The sequence below is a fragment of the Simochromis diagramma genome, unplaced genomic scaffold, assembly GCF_900408965.1.
Source record: "Simochromis diagramma unplaced genomic scaffold, fSimDia1.1 OVJJ01000463.1, whole genome shotgun sequence".
Lineage (NCBI taxonomy): Eukaryota > Metazoa > Chordata > Actinopteri > Cichliformes > Cichlidae > Simochromis > Simochromis diagramma.
The window spans coordinates 6,486,870-6,506,361 of NW_024386941.1; the positions used below are offsets into that span (position 1 = coordinate 6,486,870).

Consider the following 19,492-nt stretch of genomic DNA (forward strand, 5'->3'; position numbering starts at 1 on the left):
TTTCAAGTTTATCGCACTGAGCTGGATTTAGAGAGGCAGGCTTCACCGTAGTACAGGTGGGCTGAAGGTTTTTCTGGGGTTGCGTGTAGTAGGTGGAACAATATCTCTGATAGTCTGAACAGCAGAATATGGAAAAGATACAAAGGCAACAAGTAGAGAGTGAAAAAAAAAAAGGAAAAGGTAAAGACCAATAAAAGAGATATGAGCTGGTACCATGTGACTGCGGTGGAGAAGCTCGAACACAGAGCTCACATTGTCAAAGGAGCTCCAGATAAAGGTGTAGAGCTCGGGTTTGATGAGTTGTTGCTTGCTTCTAACTACATGATGAGATGTTACATTGGCTCTTTCGATAGATTATGAAGTCATCTGTCTCTCTCATCTTCATCTGTCTGACCATGTTAATCAGACAAAACATACTCTTCGCATCTCTCTATTCTCCCTCTACACTGCTGTGGTAGAATACCTGATTTAGCACCCATGTTTCACAGGATGAGCATCAGAGCTATTGATAACCTTTTAACATATATTTTTTTTTCAAATAAAAAAGATGTTCCTGTACGTGTTTCTCAATAAAACAAATCCCTCTAATAAAGAGACAATGCTCCAGATCTGACTCGGTAGTTTCAACATTATAAACTAGAAAGTGCATTTTCTGAAGAAACTGCAGTGTGAATGCTTGAATCTGAATGTATGCACTGAAATGAATTAATTGCTGAATTTTGAGTTAAAAATATTGAATGAGATAAAAAACAAAAAACAAAAAAAAAAAAACGAATTTAACCTGAAAACAAAGGTGCTGAACTGCTAAAAGCTGAAGGTTACACAGAAGAAGAAGTTGGAAAAAAACTGAAAATGTTTTAAATGTAAATTAGAAAACCCTAAGAACTGAGAAAAGAACATTTAGAGTCAGAAAACATCTGAATGAATATTAAAAGGTCATATTCTTTGAATCACTGAATGACTAAAATGTGATCCCTCCACTTTGATCCACACAGTTTAAAAAGTTTAAATGTCTGAGCTTTGAAAGACACTGTGTTGGAAAGAGAACAATAATGGCGACATTTTGAGGGTAAAATGAAGGCTGTAACACTGCAGACACAGCAGCAGTTGAAAGAGAAGTGTTTAAGATGAATCTTGGTACAGTGGCAGGCAGAGCTCGTTAAGCAGGCAGGTGTGAGCCTGGTTGCTATAGTGACTGCACCCAATGGCTCCATACACACGTACACAGACATGCGCCTCACTTTTGCTCCTTAAAATGAACAGAAAAGTCAGGCCGAAACAAATCGTTCCCAAATGAAAAGTATAGGTCGTATTGACGAAATTCTTTCACCGTGAGCGGCAGCAATGTCCAGTCTACCGAATTCTCAGTTTTCATGCCTGTGGAGTTTATTATATGGACGTGGTGACAGTGTAAAGACACCATGCTCTTCTGATTTTCAAACCAACCTTCTGAGCCAATTTAACATTAGAGTCTATGGAAGAGTTGGAGGGAGGAGGCTGTGCATTGGTGACATTTATGAAAGAACCATAACACCTAGTACAATAGTAAACACATTGGATGAAAGAGGACAGCGATGGCTACGTTTTGAGGGTAAAATCATACCTGTAGAGCAAACGCAGCGGACACAGCAGCAGTTTTAAAAAAGATTTTAAGATTAATTTTTTTGCTCCTCTCACTCTAGCAGTTGAGCTGCCTCACTCTAGCCCCAACATTCCGTCCCATACACACCCATTATAAACTTTGAAACGGGTGAAAAAACATCATGAAACTTAAACTGGAACTGAAGAAAAAGTATAATAGATATTGAAAAGATAAATACAAGTTGAATAGTTGAATGTCTTGTCTTCGTTTTAAAGTTTGAATGGTGGCTCTATGTCAACGTATGTGGAAGTAGATACAGTTTAAAGAGGAGGAAGTTGAATGAGAATTTGAAGGGTCTCTCCATTGAAATACATGGGAAATTTTTGTTGAAAAAACTTGAATAATTTTAAAAATATAAATGTTAGAAATGAGAAAAATAGAAGCAGTCATGTCCAAAAGAATAGGAATCTAACGGTGTTTGAATGGTTTTTCTAAGTTGAATGGTTTTGAAGGAGTTAGATGCCAAAAAACGTACGGAATATATAATAATATGGCCAATTCGAGTAGTTGAATGAACAGCTAAGTAATTAACCCCCTTTTCTTTCAATTAATAAAGATACTTTAATGCTCCAGAATCTTAGTAACTCTGTTTTAATATTACATAACAAAAGAAAGACTGGCCCGATTAATCGTGTTAATCTTTTTGCTCACTTGATGACAATTTATACTCCTTGTTATCACCTGTTACTCATAAAAAATGTATGGTAGTCTTTATATATTTTTAGCTGACACTAATCTGTTACATTTTAAAAATGCAATAGCAGTGATATAAATTATGGCACAGAGAGACTGGTCCCATTACTGTCAAAAGTATTTTCTCAGTTTAGCTATGAGCTCACCATATAGCACTCAACATATACAGCCATGTAAACGAGATAATCTGCACAGCACCCTGTGTTAAAAGAAATCCTTACAGCTACGAGAGGTATTAGGAGGGTAAGTAGCAACCAGGTGCTAAAAATCAAATCCACTCGATTAATTAGTCTTCAGCAAGTGAGCACCTCTAAAAAAGCAGAAATGTTGTCAGTTTGCTGGTCTGGAGCATTCAGGTGTGTTACACAATCCCACAATCTTCAAAGATGTGGATATTCCAGCTCAGACTGTGCAATACTCAGAGAAACTATTACTATCCAAACTTAGACTCTACAGTGCTCAGTTAGCAAGTTAAATGTTAAAGTTCATAAAACTGCAATTAGAAAACAGACTGAGGAAGTATGGCTTCTCTATGAAAACAACATGGAAGCATACCTGAGATTTGCAAAGCTGCATTTGAACAAACCACAAGACTTCTGGAACAATGTCCTTTGGACAGATAAGGCCAAAGTGTTTGGCCATATTGCACAATGCACAGAGACTGATAAAGTCATACAGAAACTGATTACTTCAAGATATCACTGCTAAAGGTGGTTCTACAACCTACTGAATCATTGGTGTACTTTGTTTTACACAGGATTGCATAAAGTCCTGTGGAAACTTTTTTTTCACGTGACGGTGACTCCCTAAACACACGATAGAGAGTGGTCACTGACTGCAGGATCTTTCTAAAACCACTGTTAGCAGTAAGTGCCAAGTTGGCAGCAAAGCTAAGCCCCTCCCAGGAATGCTTAGTGTTGAGAATATTATATCCAAACTTTGATAGAAGTGGAGTAGGAAAATTTCCGTAAGAGACAAGCCAGTCTTAAGAAAGAAGGCACACCAAATTATACAAGAACTGCAATAAAAGTCAGAGACAAGATGTCTTGGAAAATCCAAATTTTTAATTTCTGGTTTACACTGTCATCAGTACGGAGGAGGTCAGGATAAAATACAACAGTGCGTGTGTTTACAGCCAGGTGTAAAACACGGTGGAGGCTCTGTCATGGATTGGAGCTGCATTTCAGTCAGTGGTGTTAGAGATCTTGTCAAAACTGATGGAATTATGAACACGGGAAAGTATCTGATTTTGATCCACCATGCAATACTATCTAAAAAAACCATCTGATTGGCAGCAGATTCATTCTTCAGCGGGACAGTGATCTTAAACACACTAATAGTATGGATGGTAGAACAACAAACCATTTAATTGCATCTCCAGTTATGATTAAACATCTTTGAAACTAAGGTTTCCTAATATATTAACAAACAATAGCTAAATCTAAAATCATAATGCAGACCAAGAACAGTCTTCCTAAATGCTAGCAACCCTTACTTGAGAACAGCTGTAGTTGTTATTTCATTGTTGGGTTACTGTCATCACTGTGGGCAGCTGTAATTTCCACTCGAGCTTCAAGGTTTTGATTTTTGGAGCAGAGAGGTAGCACTGTGGTGCTACAGCAGTTTCCAGTTCATGGCATGCTTGAGTCTTGGTGGTTCCTGGGTTGTTTCTAACCAATTTCCTCTCACCTGAGGGTGACAGATTGGCTCTTCTTCTAGATCTTAGCAAAGTGGTGACAGATCCAAATAACTTGTACTTTTATACGGTTGTCTGAACTGATGATGGAATCTTCAGTTATTTAGTAAGGGTTCAGAGGCCTACAACACTTTTCCTTAAATCTCCCTCGGACTTTCCCATTGTTCTGAGTCAATCCAGTGAGTGCTGTCGAACAAATCCTTTTTTGCTGGCGATGACAAACTACTAGTTGCGGTTAATCAGGATCACTAATGAGAAGTTACCAGGTCTTGACTTCACACTGTAGAACCTTCATCTCCATTGATTAAAAGATTTCAGTGAGTTTATGCATATATTTGAGGCTATATATATACTTTTGATCCAGCATGGCTAAGAGAAAATATAAAATAAAACCTGTGAGCCAAAATCATGTTTTTTAAACTCACTAAAGATGAATGCTGTACAGTCATTCCACTCTGTAAAAGAACAGTTTCAAGACATCAGTAAAAACCCCAAATCACCATAACATTCATCCTCATTATGAGTGTGTGCAAACTTCTGACCACAACTGTATATCTTAATGTCAGGTCAGTATACAAGGCATAAAATTAATGCTTTACAAATTCTCTGTCTGTTATGTAAGTTTATAACGAAGGGCCTTTAGTCTAGAAAGAACGTTTCATTTCTTTAATTATTGCCTTCATTGTAGAAACTGCACATTTTATCCTATTATCCTAACTGCACATTTTGTCCTATGTCCAATGTGGACTGTATCCACTAATACAGTGCAGTCATGATACAGAAATGGTTGGGATGGCTAGACTCCAGGTTACATCTTCTGCTTTAGCTTCCCTGTAAAAACAACTCTTTAGCCCCTGCAAGCTAAAATGGTTCATTTGTATTCCTGCAGTCAGCCCATTTTTCTGCTCGCTGCAGTTATGTGAAGACCAAAGAGGAGTGTTTCTGAGCAAAGATTTCTGTGGAAACTGTTGCCATGCAACAGCACAATACTGCTTTCATACAGAGTAGTAACTTCACTGTATGACTGCTCATCTTCCTCAGCTCCCACTGCTGAGAAATAATGTATGTAATCTGTTTTTCTATTCTATTCTATTCTATTCTATTCTGTCTGTTTCAGAGTGTAATGGAGCCAGTATTTTGGGTTGTAACTGTACAGTCATTGTTTCATTTCTGGTCAGGGGAAACTTTGCTTCAGTGTCTACTTCCACACCCAGACTCCCTTTAGTTTCCACACTCAGAGCCAGCTGCATTTCAGCCCCCTCTCCCCGTTAATCTCCTATTCCTATCGCCATGCTATGTTTCACCCCTTTAGACCCAGGGAGCTCCACGTCACCCTCTCTGCCTTTTATTCACCACAACTGACCCCACTGCCCTGCTGTCAGTGGAACTGTACATCCCCTTGAGGCTGCACCGTGAAGGAGGGGGTTTTCTTCTACTTCTCTACACCGAGGGGAATCCCCTGAGCCCACATACATACTGACTCACTGGCTCAGACACCAGACAGACCCACAAACACTGTAAGGTATAATTATACCTTACAGTGTTTGTGGGCCAAATTTGGCACCAAATATTTGGCACCTGGAGAGCTGATTGTAATAAAGCAGTGCTGAGTAGAACCTGTTCTAATAAGCAGACACATCAGAAACAGATATTTTAAAAACAACAACAACAACAAAAAACAAACAATCTAAATTACATAATAAAAGCATGCAGAAGTCAAAAGACTTTATGAAATGTTGCCAGCCATTTGTGCCTTCAGTCTTTTCTCTCCTCTGCAGGGTGGCAGTGAGCAATGCTCAACTTTTAATTAACCAGGAAGTCAAACTCTTGAGAATAAGAAGGGAGGGATCTCTTTTGTCCTCGGCCAGACAGGCAACATTAACTTAGCATGCATTTTTCAGTGGCAGTAGTCCACAAAACAGCCCCCACAAAGCACTGATCTATATTTTGTAGTTACTAACAACATTACAATGACATAAGCTGTTAGCCAAATATCTCCTGTCTTGGATAACATTGGTTTATTCATCCAAACTTCTGGGCTGATCTGGCTGTTAAATTGCTTGCTTTTATTTAGATCAGCTAACAGCTAACTACCAAATAACCCTAAACACATTTATTCATACATTGCTAAGATACAGCTAAGTGGCTAATCTGCACATATTAGTCCCCAGTCACACAAACTTAAAGACCAGTCAGTGGTTGATAGAGGATGATATCTAGTCCCCGGTTGACAAGTGGTTGCTGGCAATCATTAGGTGAAATTGGTAATAAAGTGGGTGCTGCACTGAAGACCTCCCTGTGATTGCTTTGGTGCCCAGCAAGCTGCCACATACTTGTTTGTAAATGCTTGCAAACCTCTCAGCTAGTGGTAGTGAAACTGAAAAATGCTACCTAAACCAGAAACAGAGAACCTTTGCCTTTACAGAAAAAGTTGTGTCATATCAATGTAAGTGATACTGTACATTTTAAAAGTCACACTTTTCACAGTGTGAAAAGTGCACAGCATGCAAACTGTGTTGTAGCGTCACCTCCACATCAACTTGTCATTTTAATTATGCCCAGCATTACAGTAAATACACTCGTGTCTGCTGTCGCCGTGGACCTATAACATACATGACTCACAGTACAGAGTGCAACATAACAATCTGGGACTGTTTTGTCATTCAAACCTCAAATTCAATTCACCTCAAGAATTTGTGATAACTACAGTTTTATAAAGGTTATTTTGAGCCTCATTAACAGGTGACTCGTCAAAATTAAAGTTGAATTTGTTTCTACAACTATAAATAAAAATTAGAAAAGAAATGATACCTGTGTAGTTCCATCAGTCACTTCTTTGAATCCTGAGCTGACTTGAAGGCTCTTTTACTTTGCCACGATTCAATCGCTAAGTGCTGATCAAGCTTGTGGCTGTAAACTGGCTCTAAAATGCCGAAAGCTAAAAGCTGTTCCTTTAATGCCAACTTGAGGCAAATCACTGGGACCGTTTGGACCCAGAAACGTCTTTTAAACCAGACTTAACACATGGATGCACAGAGAGTTCAAAGGAAATGTTGTGCACCAGGACTGTTTCATTGGCTGAGCAGCTCCTATAGGTGTAGGTGGTCCATTATTTTTGTCCATGTAATGAATTTTACCAGCTTTTATTGGAAGTGAAAATTTTATTTTAACTTCCCATAAATTTGTATTTCTGCTAACAAACAATGGATAAATCATTAGGTGGCAACAGACACCAGCACTGCTTTCACAAAGACCAGATTGCTTTCTGTTTCACAACACTGATCGACCTATTTAAGATAATGCAAACTGAATATCTTCCCAAGTCCCAAAAAGGGCAATCACACAGGAATCAACTAGCACTGACGTGGCAACCAGAGTCCATAGAAAGTCAATGATATTTAGTGGCAGTTAGTTAAACCTTTCTAAACTTTGAGGTAATTGAATCAGCTACTACTGAAAGCAAAATATACCATTCACAAAGTGGTAAATACATTAGAGGTTACTTAGGCAACAGTAGCCTGGAATATCCACTAGTAACAAAGCATCATGCGCAAGTGAATTGCTTCATGTGTAGATGCTCCTTAAAGCCCCTCATTGTTTTGCTTGTTTTGCAATCGCTTAGAGGAGCCTTCTTCATCTCCTCCATCAGCAGGACCGTATTATTTTTGCCATAGTGCCAGCACACCATTTCACCACCCTGAGAAAGTCCAAATGGGAAAACTATCCATTGAAATTATAACTCTACCCTTTGCAGTTGAAGAGAATAAAATGTAAAGCTTAAATAAGGAAGTCTGAGCGAATAGTTATGTTAATGGCTGTAATGTTCCTGAAATTTACCAAACATGCAGACAGCAAATGGACTGGATTAATTTTACAAACTTTTGTTGATAATGCTATACTCTGTAGGTTGAAATAATGCCTTAGTATTAAAAGAAATTGCAGGAAAGCATCTGTAACCAAATAATTTTTTAAAAACTCCAGACAGCAGAGCGCTGTGTTCTGCAGCCAGATGGAGAGGTGCAATGTATCTCGGACTGTTTGGGGACGAGTGCTCCCTAAAATAGTCGTGTAAAACCTTCAGCTGAACACTGTGGCACTTTTTGATAAATAATACAAAGTCTAAATGTTAGCCTGAATAATTTATTTTGCAGCAGCCATGCATAACAGCTGTCTCTGTACCCAAAAGAGTCTGTAGCTTTCTGTGACTTATCATAACTTAATGACACCAGAAAACATAATAGCACAATGGAATGAACTTCAAGAAAACAGATCAGAGCTGATTGTTTGTATAGTCTGTGTTATTTCCAAGCTGTTTTCTAGTTTGCTCGGTTGGGGGTAAAACTGATGAATCAGAGTGTTTTAACCACGGATATGAACTCTTACCACTAAAACAGAGGCAGATAGTCTCTACAGCGGAGGGGCTGTCACACTGATGTCTCTGGTCTACTCACTGTCTATTCACAGGCTGCAGGGAGGCCTATTTATAGATCTGTCTCTGTTCTCTGCTTCTACATCAGTCCCCTCTTTCTCACTATCTCTCTTTTCTCCCTCTATTTCTACCTCTAATGGGTTGGTATTTCTGGAGCTGTACAGCTATTATCTTCTTTGCATCTTTTGAGATGCAGATCACGTTGAGCTGGATCATAAACTTTTCAAAATCTGACATGTCTGTGCGGTGAACTGCTCAGAAATATATTCTTACTGTGTCTGGCATTGCTGCTGGAGGAAAGTGATTCAATTCAGCATTAATCTAAGGTTTTATTTATTGGTGTTGGGCTGAGAGGTTTCAGCTATGGTCTTTCAGTCTCACATAACCCTTAGTCTTTCCCTATTCTTTTAGAGAATGTCTTAAGTTTTAATTACATGTGTGATGTGCTATTTTTTAGCATGGTGCTGCTGCTGGTGGTGGTTCACAGAGCTGCCACTTCTGTCCCACAGTCCTCAAATGAGCCATGAAAGCTTTGGGGTTTGGCTGATGATGAATGAATGGGTCAACAATGACTGTGAGAAGCATGGACTACAGGAGGTTAACTGCCTTTTAGTGCAGAAATTTGCAGACAGCAGAAAATGCTGCACTCAGTGCAGCCCTGTGAAAGGAAATCAATAGACTGCAACCAAGCTTAGACTTTGTGATGACCTTTTGACTAAAGTCACTGACAGATGTGAGGCCTCAAATAATACAATGTTAATACAATAGCTCTGTTTTCCTAACATCTACAATGTAGCATGTGAAAGTGCTAATACTCTTTCTAAAATTATGATTTTAGATTTAGCTATTGTTTGTTAATATATTAGGAAACCTTAGTTTCAAAAATGGTTTTGTTCTTGTTCCCATCAAGCATTCCTATTATAATACACCAAATCTCTGTCTGTCTGTCTGTTTCTTTGTCCACTAACTCCTATCAGGAATTAAGCAACCAGACTTGACACACAGGTAAATCTTGGGCCACCCAAGGTTCTTATCTATATCATTGTTACGCAGAGAGGTGTGGTGAGGAAAACATCAGACATTACTCTATCTTAACCGAAGTAATTACTTTATTGTCTCTTGCCAATATCTTGCACATACAGACAGCATTTCCTGCCAGCTTTAAATACAATAGAGACCACACCTTCTCAATTCAGACTGGCCTATAAAAGAGCTGCAACTGAGGCGGCCTCCTCTTTACAGGGAAAACAAGATGGCCACCACAGAGGCAACCTGCGAACACCTTGCTGCATTAGTGCTTCCCAACAATCATATATATTATCAGGCTAAAATGATGTGTGTGAGTATTTATTTACCTGAAAATGTTACATACAAAAGAATTGCATTGTTTCTCATTTCATGACAGTAACATTTGATTTGCATCCACAAAACTTGCAATATAACGATATACGATAATGCCATCAGGTTGCCTGGCAACCACCTAGAGAGGGGCTAAAATCACCTCTTTAAAGCATTTATGTGCCTACTTTTATAAGGTAAAGCACCTTGTAAAAACATTGTATTATTTTAACTTCATGGCCAACAGCACAAGCAGGGCAAACAATCCTATACCACAAGGATGTACTAAAAATATCCAAGGTACTGGACACACTGGGAGTGCAGTGCAGGAAGTTTTAGTTATTTTAAGATAGCGCTAGGCTAACTCTTTCGCTTTAATTTGCTGGAAAGAGATGAGAATGGTGAAATATCCTCATCTATCCATAAAACATATAAGCATATTTATAAAATGTCTTTAAATTCAGTGTCTGTACTTTCAGTTTCCTCTTCTATGCGTCACGTACATAATCTAAATAAGTGTGTAGACAGCTACTTCTCTACAACCTTGAAAGAGCTTGTGAAATTCAGAGAGGACAAAAATAACCTGCCCCTATCACTACAAGCCTGACTTCCAAAGTTTATTTTTAATCCGTCATCAAAGGTATACATTCTTTTGTATCACCAGAAACGTCTCAGGAAATCTAATTGTGGCCCTCTGTTGATGATAACAATTCAGTCATTTAAAAGACATTTTGATGGCATAACAATGGCTCGATGATACCTAACTGCATCGTCATCCTGGACTCATCAGGGAAATGATGCTTCCTGTAATGACAGAGCAGTTATTGTAGATGTGGAAGTGATGCACAGTTAAACAAATGTTTCCCATACATAGGGCCTTTAATACCTAATGTAAATAACTAATTTAAATGAACATATATGTATGGAAAATTATATGTATATGTATGCATGTAAAACTATTGAGTTTTATTCAGATTTGAAAGAATTTGCCATGAGTGGTACTAAATTGAATTTGTAGCTACTGGAGATTCAATTACACGTCCATCAGCAGGCCCCAGAGTGTTTTGGGATGCATAATGTCAGCAGCATTTACCAACAACTGTGACACCGGTGTCCCTGAAAGTGTGGCAGTGAGTGCATTGAAGCACCAGCATGAAGATAGGTTGGTGCTGAATCCTAATGCCTCCTGTGCGCTCTGAGCTTTCATTTTTTACAGGATGCAATAGGTACTGGGCTGCTAGTGGGGTACTTATTATAGCCCTAGCAACAGGAATGGGATTGGTGACTGCAGAGAGTAAGCTTGTCAGCTATTGGCTGGTGAAGAGGACCTTTCAAAGCAGAGAATTTCATCTCATGAAAGGTTCAGTGCAGCAAGCTGCAGCAAGAGGCTGCAGTCCGGGGGTGGGCGAGCCAGCAGCTTTATCAGCGACATTGGGTTGACAGATGTGCATAAATGCTCAGATAAACTCGACCTTTGGGTGTCAAAAAATACAACAGGGAGGTGAATTTAAAAGCCTAAGGGATGGTGATTCTCCATCCTTGCCCAACATTAGATGCAGGACTTTGTTTTATTGCTGCGGTCATAAAAACCTCTAGTCTTTTCAAGAAATATTCTTTGATCTATGGCCTAATTTAGTTAATGATTAGCAAAGCGGCCTGAAAAAGAGCCTCATGTAAGACATACTGCAGTAAGCTGTATGTGCTGGCAGCATCTCTGCACTGCAGCTAATACAGACTCCATCTCATAAGTTCAGCACATGGAACAGCACAGTTGCATACACACGCATACTCACCAAGATATGGATGCAAACACTTGCACATACCACATACACGCACCAGTTATGTGACCCACAAAAGGTTATATAAGGTCAAACTGGTTTCCTGTATTAATGTGTGGGCAGAAATGTTGAGTATTGGAATGAAAAAGAATGAGCTGTGGTGGTTTTGGCATGAGTGTAACAGACAAAAAGAAAAAAATATAGAATAATACTGATAAACAAATAACTTTAATGGGCAACAGATGGCAACCAAAAATTCCTCAGAGGATACAGTTTGTACTGTTTTCAGTAATCAACCCCTGACCCCCAACTCTGACTAATTTGCAGCAGCTCAGCTCTTTTATTTTTAATCAAATCTGTAATTTATCTGTAATTTCTGCATGTTTTCATGTCATAAAAACAAAGATCAACTGCCAAATAATGAAAACTTAAAAAGAAAAACACAAAGCACTGGGAAAATAAAACAAATTAATTTAAAAAGGGAACACAATGCATGTTTTCTTGACAATGAATGAAAGTCTTTCAAAAATATCCAAACAAAAATAAGTGACAAAATTCCCTTTCTACTCATTTCCACACACAACACTTAAAAATTAAAGCAAAGGACTGAACTCCATTTTAATATAGGTGACATGTGTGAGCAGTTGTGCCGATTAGGATTTCATGCTTTTTGAGTGGCGAGCTTTTCAGCGCTGTCAACTTTTAAACTGCGTTAAAAATAAATCAAACCAGCTGTGACATAAAGTGTGAGCTCATGGAGGCTGACTCATGATGGTGACATAACCGGCATACATGAACAAGGTTGTATGACTGACCTTAAGGCTTTAGGTTTCTCTCTCAAGTCGTCACATCTGAAATAAAAAAGGTCTCCCAACCTGCCATGCATTAAGAAAAAACTAAACTTCCATCTGTGTGAATATATTAATACTCTAAAGAATTAGCAGCATTGTGACTGTAAACCCGTTCAGCAGCTTTCTGTCCTCTTAAGCAGCTTCTAAGTGTTTATTTAAAGTTTGTTCTGAAGACGTGTAGTCGCTAATTGATAACCAACACTAGCGAACTGACTGTGCTCTCCCTGTGACTGTTGGTGATGATTATTCATACCCATGTGCTGTACAGACAGCAGAAACGTGAAAATGAGAAAACACTGAAGGGAAAATATTATCTTTCACACATCCTTGCAGGAAAGTAAAATACTGGCAGATAAATCCTTTTTTTTTTTCCCCCATTAAAGGTCAACTTGCAAACGAGGCATCTTAAATAATACAGGCACGCACAAAAAGAAGCCAGTACTGTACTCAGGCCACAAAACAATAGTGAAACATTTTTTTCCTATGAAATGGTTTTCTTTAAGAACAAATTTACTTATGGGTGACGATACAACAATACACTAGACCACCACGGAAATGGTGCATGTATAATTTAGTCATATTTTTTTTATTATCATAGCTATTATTTCGGTTCTTGTGCAACTGCTACATAATGACTCACATTCAAGATATTTTGTCACTCAGGAACAGCTAAAAAGTATAAAAACAAACAAACAAAAAAAAAATGTATACTGTCAGAAATAAAATATGGTCCATGTCTGTGAATTCATAACAGAAACATTGAGCTTGGAAACTTCACCATTATTAAAACTGGATAGCATGACAGAAAAAAGTACTTAAATACTGTTCAAAGAACAAAATATATCATAATCATACTTCAATGTGACAAACACCAGCTGATAAGATTAGATGATCACTGGTGGGTTTTTATCTTCCTTTTTTTTTAACTTTCATTAACAAATTAAAATACACATATTGCATGTCACTATAGCAACGCCCATTACAGGTCAATTTTTACGATCAGCATTTTGGTATAGCAAATCAAAAACCATAACAAAATGAAATAAATTAGAAATCAACATCAGACAAAGCCTGTTTTTCTCAATCATATGAATACTTAACACCCACAGTATAAGTTAATAAAGTCAAGCTACTGTATATAAATACATCACCGGCATGCACAATATTGAATAATCGATATTATTGTTGTCATCATCTTACACTGAAGAAACAGTATAGTAGGCAAGTGCATTTAATAAAACAAACACAGAAGTAAACCACAAACTCTGAAGCTGCTTTTATTTTGTATTTTTTGTCTTTTTTTTTTCGTTTTATTTTGTTAAGTCTCTGCCTTTTAGTAATCTTCACCTCCAAAGGAATCGATGGTTCCAGCGACAAAACGGACTAATAGAACGAGGGGAATTAAATTTAACTAACCAATCCTCAGATATTTTCACTCCCGTCTAATTTAACCTCTAAAATTTGGGGGACTTGACTGGTTTGAAACTTTCTCTTTGTTTGCTAGTGTGAGTTTAAAGCATCAGTGGCTTTCAGGGCTCTTTCTCTTACGTAGACTACTACTGGAACCAATGCAAACTAGTTTTGTGAGGCATTCCCATTCAAGCATTTTCTCTCTCAAGTGACTCAAATGCATCTCTATCACGCAAAAACCTAACTAAGCAGCTTATCTTGACAGAACAAGTTCAGTTCCTACGCCAGTGTGAGGCTGCCATTTCAATCCAACAACAACCACTTCAGGCTGATTGACTGACATATCAGTGGTTTTGGCAAATGTCAAAGAGAAAATCAAGAAGACGGAGGCCCCTTTCAACTGTATATATATTTCTATATATATTTAAACTAAGATTTAACCTCCACTCTCACCTCTCTTTTGATTCTTTTCTTTTAACACATGGAAAAATAAAGAACTGCTGCTGCGGTAGTATCATCGGCAAAAGCGGCTGCCAAAGTCCACCGGCCCTTCATATTTTTTTTTTCGAAGTGCGGTTTCTTTTTAATTGTTGCCCTCCCCTCCCTCGTCATCCTGCTGGTCACTTGTCCACAGTGTCAAGTTGTCTCGGAGCAGCTGCATGATGAGAGTGGAGTCTTTGTAGGAGTCCTCGTTGAGGGTGTCGAGCTCAGCGATGGCGTCGTCGAAGGCGGTCTTGGCCAGATGACAGGCCTGCTCGGGGGCGTTTTGAATCTCGTAGTAAAACACAGAGTAGTTGAGAGCTAAGCCCAGGCGGATGGGGTGGGTGGGCTGCATGTGCTCTTTGCTGATCTCGTGAGCCTCGTTGTAGGCCTTCTCTGAAGACTCCACCACGGTGGCCCTCTTCTCTCCCGTGGCCACCTCAGCCAGGTATCGGTAGTAGTCGCCCTTCATCTTCAGGTAGAACACTTTGCTCTCGTGCTGCGTGTCGCTGCAGTTCTTGATCAGGAAGTTGTCCAGGAGGTTGAGCACATCCTGGCACACGGCCTCCAGCTCCTTCTCAATCTTCTCCCGGTAGGCCCGCACCATCTCAATCTTTTTCTCATTGCCGTCGGCCGAGGTCTTCTGCTCAATGCTGGAGATCACCCTCCAGGAGGAGCGACGGGCACCCACCACGTTCTTGTAGGCCACAGACAGCAGGTTCCTCTCCTCATTGGACAGGGCTTCGTTCAGCTCTGTTACCTGGAAGAACAAGAAAAAGAAGAAGAAACAGATGGACTGTTAAATAACAGCACCAGACTACATTCACTTTGTGGAAAAAAAAAGTTAAAGCAAGAACATTTCATCCAAGAAATGACCTCAAGAAGTCAGTAATATGATTTAGTAAAAATGACAAGGCTGTTGCTGTTTAACGGTTGCATCTTCTCAAAACAGGGTGATTTTGTGCTCTTTAGTGGTTTGTAATGGAAGCATAGAACTCCATGAAATTTTTAATTTTAAAGACTAAACAAATGTAGAGATCAACCAATAACAAAAACAGCTGTTAGTTGCAGTCCTAATTGCCACAACTCGGGCTTCTTCTGCATGAAATAACTTGGGTTAATGGGGCCATCCACAGCAAAGAAGATGAGCAATATTTCACGTCATGTGCAATTCCAGTTTCCATGGCAATCCATTCATTTAGTGCACCAGTAGCTTCAGCTGCCACGTGGACAGCTAATGCTAGTTAGTGAGAAATGATATTCAAGATAGTTGGCAGCAGTGGGGGGTTGGGAGAGGAAAGGAGGACTGGAGATGGCTAAAATGTTCCCACGAGCACTCGGGGGCAGCTGCACTGTAAATGAAAACCATCACTGCTCAGGCGGTTCACATGTCCCAGTGACCTTCTCCCCAACTGAAACTGACCTTTTTACCTGTCTAAAACACCACACGGTGACATCACTCTGAGTTAGGCTGTTAATTTGAGATTTTGATGAATCCGAATGCTGGCCGGGCAGTCCTCAAAGAGACTGGGTTATGTAACTCGAGGCTTTTATATTGGAAACGTAGTTTGTGCGGGTACATGGCCTCTTGCAGATCAATAATCGGTATGAAACATGGTGCTTAGGCTTATCATAACCTTTCACCAAGAAAAGAAGAAAGAGCTTATTGCAATTTTTTTTGCAGGTTTTACTCAAAAAGCTTTTCGTTTTGTGCAAACATTTCTCCTGAGCAGGTCTGACATTCTCTGCTCAGGCAGAGGAGCACAAACATGGCGCAGACTCGCTGATGTCACAGCGATGGAGAGCAAAGCTCTCAACTCATAGGGATTGAGTGGCCTTTGCTCTGCTTGTTCAAAACTGTCACACAAACCCAGTGATACCATCAGACTGCAGATGAAAAACACACAAAACAGTCAAATGAGGTAGATTACTGCTAATCTGATGACTCAACCTATGTGGGGGGGGTTGTTGTAAAAAGAAAGGAAACAGGTCACTGCTCTAATTATTGTGATGCTTCCAACTGGAACTACACTAGTACACTATATATAAGTATAGTTATACTATTATATATGTACAAAATAAAACAAATACCTCATTGCTGATAACATGGTCATAAAACAAGACAAGAACAACTGAGGTTGATACAGAGTTATCAATCAGTCGTTTAAATGTTTTATTAGGCAAAAATGAGATCAGCTGTGAAAAGAGTTCTGTGCCAGTTCTGTCTTTTGGGCTGTCTATCAGCACTGGTTGGGAAACTTTTGAAGGGCATTTCTTGTAATTATTCACATTTCTGCCTACATTTTTCATGAGGAACACAACGGTGACAGCCTATCATTTGTCTTCTCTGGCTGCAACGGCGAGGGATTCCCTTCGATTAGAGAGGGAGAGTACACACCCCTGCAAAAGGGCCCACTTTGGACCGCACTGACATGGCAGATTGCTTAAAGAGAAAGGAATCCCTCCCCTGCATGCACATCATCCCACCTCCTGCAACCAGAAACCCTCGATGACAAGTGCTCCACGGGGGCTCAACTCATCTCGCATAAGGCAAAATGTTCCTCGTTGTAAAAAGTGTGGGATGATTTTAATCCGTGTGTGAGCTCACGGACGCTGTGCTGAGACTACCGGGATGTTGCTGGTTCCAGTATGAGCTGGTGTGACACAGCAGTTTTTTTAAAAAAAACCTGTTACTGAATCCACTTCCCAGAATTTCTTAAGGGGCCAGAGAAACAAAAAAAAAAAAAGGCAGACAAAGGCTCTGTCCTCAGCACCATCCATTAAGAGCTGAGAAAGCTACAGTGAGGCAGGCCAGCATGTCATCTTCTTCACATCAAATATTACACCATTAACCAGGGTCATTAACCAAAAATGGCATTAAAATGCTACCAGATATCAGCCCTTGATACACAAGCAGCATGCACAGAAGGTGATATCTGACAAATAAAGTAATAAATAGGAAGGAAATTCCTGTAATCAAATCTGACCACACTGACTCACTGCAATATGACAAAGAATATTCTAGAGAGATTCTGCTGCCTCCTACGTTTGTTTGGAGGAGAGCGTTTAGTTTATGAAAGCTTTTTCTTTGTCCAAAGCAATCATGCTCCAATTTATCCCCCAAGCCTCGAGTAGAAACATTAAAATGATCGCCATCATTCTTATTGTTTTAATTTATGTGACAAAGAGAGAGGAGAGGAGGCGGCGGAGGAGGAGTGGGAGGAGGAGGAGAAGAGGACGAGGAGAAGGGGGGGCAAGAGCAGTTGATAGGCTTTTTCCTGAGCAACCTCACATGGCTCCCAGCAGCAGAAGCTCTTAGAAATTCAGCATAATGGAGGAAGGGGAGGTGTGGTGGTGAAAGAAGGGGAGAAAAAAAAAGGAAATCAGCAAATGTGTCAGAGCAGAGCCGTTCCACGATTCGAGTCTCTTCTTAGCCTGAGAGTGAAAGCTCGGGCCTGCATGCGTTTCATTGTAACGCGCCCTCAATGAGCGGCACGGCCGATAGAAAGGCACCGCCCAAGGAGGAGCCGATTTGGACTGGAATCAGAAAAAAAAGCCTCTGAGCTGTCAATGGACTGGCGACAGCACAATAAACACAATGAACGTTATTTCAGAATGACCCCCAGATGTAGTGCTGTAATATCGAGAGCCAGTTGTAACCGCAGCTTTACAGCTGCGAGTCTTTACGCAGGGCGAGCCTTTACGCAAACGCAGCAGCTTTACACCGATATTCACGCACATGTAAGCCACAGTTATCATCTTTCTTTTTTTGTATTTTACTGTTATTTTGAATTGACTTACCGATTTCATAGCAGCTGCCATGTCATCATATCTCTCAGCCTGTTCAGCCAGCCTGGCTTTCTGCACCAGCTGCTCGCGATCAACCATTTTTTAGATGATGTTTGGTTGCTTTGTCGAGCTGCTCTACGTGAAGTTTGGGGAAAGAAATTACTTAAATTTTAAATCGCAATGCAGTGAAATCCTACGCGAACCTAATGCTGCAGCTGTTCCCTGCTGTCTGTCTGAGCTCCGTGCAGACGGGACACCCTCTCCTCTCTCCTCGCTCCCTCCCTCCCTGCCTTTCCTCCTCCTTCTCCCCCCTCCTCCTCACACACACACACACACACACACACACACACACACACACACACACACACACACACACACTCTTCCCGGGCTGCGTCATCACTGGAAAAGGTGGGTGTCTGTGCCAATGATGTAACACTCCATACATGGAAAGTAGAGGGCCAGGCCTGTGGGGATGGATGGATGGGAGCAAAGGTGAGCTATAGATGAATTATGGGAAATGGGGTCCCCAGCAAAGCGACAAAAAGGCCTACCTAAAGCACAGACTGTATAAATGATGGACATACCGCGGTGACGTCACCCACCGGTTTTGGACTGTGTATTTTCCGTGCTGTTATGTTAATGTTTCGGATCCAGTATAGTGCCCATACTTGAATGAAAAGGTGTAGTGCAGCTGTATCTTGCATCTTGATATCACACAGCTGAGGCCATTGTATTGCAAGCATAGACAATATAAAAGATGGGTGTAGCTTCTGGGACTGAAAAGTGAAGTCATTGCAGTGCCTTAAACTGCATTCTTTTTAGAGGCCTCCAGGGTGCGATAGCTTTGGCTGCAAAACAGAAGCCTACAAAAAAAAACAAAAAAAAACAAAAAAAAAAACAGCCCTTTGCCCTAAACTAAGCAAAGAAAACACTTTTCCAGTGAGTTTATTGGCACAGTCACTCGTTTTGGGTCATACTTATAAAAAATTAAGTCCATTTTGAAAATTCTGGTCATTCCTAGTATCAGAAAGGTGGGACATCCAGGTTACATTTATTGACAAGCCATTAACCAATGAGTGCACAGGTTCACAGCCTTGCTTGTTAGCCTTAATTTCAGCAAACATGACTTTAACATTATTATGTAGACACAATTTTTTAAGTCAGTTTTGTAACTTCAAAGGTTTGTGATGTATACACTGCATCCACACTTCGCCATCTCTGCACTAAATGCTTGATCCAAACACAGATAAAGATGAATTCATCCATTATAATCACATGACCCTATTATTTTGAACTTTCCATTTTGAAACCTTAACTTTAGCATTTTGGCCTCCTTTATTTGCCAGCTGTTTAAGATGGTCAGAGTCTGAAGCTACCATATTTGGA

The 19,492-nt window shown here is 40.0% G+C and overlaps 1 protein-coding gene and 1 long non-coding RNA gene across 2 annotated transcripts; one reads left to right on the plus strand and one right to left on the minus strand.

The window, feature by feature from the left end:
- Nucleotides 1-773: 773 nt before the first annotated feature.
- Nucleotides 774-6,414, plus strand: LOC120737235. The gene is made up of 3 exons (XR_005696703.1): nt 774-1,792; nt 4,508-4,513; nt 6,404-6,414. It is a non-coding gene; the product is annotated as an uncharacterized LOC120737235 (long non-coding RNA).
- Nucleotides 6,415-13,353: 6,939 nt separating this feature from the next.
- On the minus strand, nt 13,354-18,379 carry ywhag2 (3-monooxygenase/tryptophan 5-monooxygenase activation protein, gamma polypeptide 2). The gene is made up of 2 exons (XM_040037741.1): nt 18,119-18,379; nt 13,354-15,077 (listed from the first exon to the last, which is right to left on the minus strand). The coding sequence occupies exons 1-2, from the start codon at nt 18,203-18,205 to the stop codon at nt 14,421-14,423; spliced, it is 744 nt and encodes a 247-aa protein (XP_039893675.1). The 5' UTR covers nt 18,206-18,379; the 3' UTR covers nt 13,354-14,420.
- Between the last annotated feature and the right edge of the window lie 1,113 nt (nt 18,380-19,492).

Coding starts and splice junctions, on each gene's coding strand:
- ywhag2 (XM_040037741.1), bottom strand. CDS start 18,205: ATGGTTGATCGCGAGCAGCTGGTGCAGAAAGCCAGGCTGGCTGAACAG. Junction 15,078..18,118: donor TGGCAGCTGCTATGAAATCG/GTAAGTCAATTC, acceptor TTGTTCTTCCAG/GTAACAGAGCTGAACGAAGC.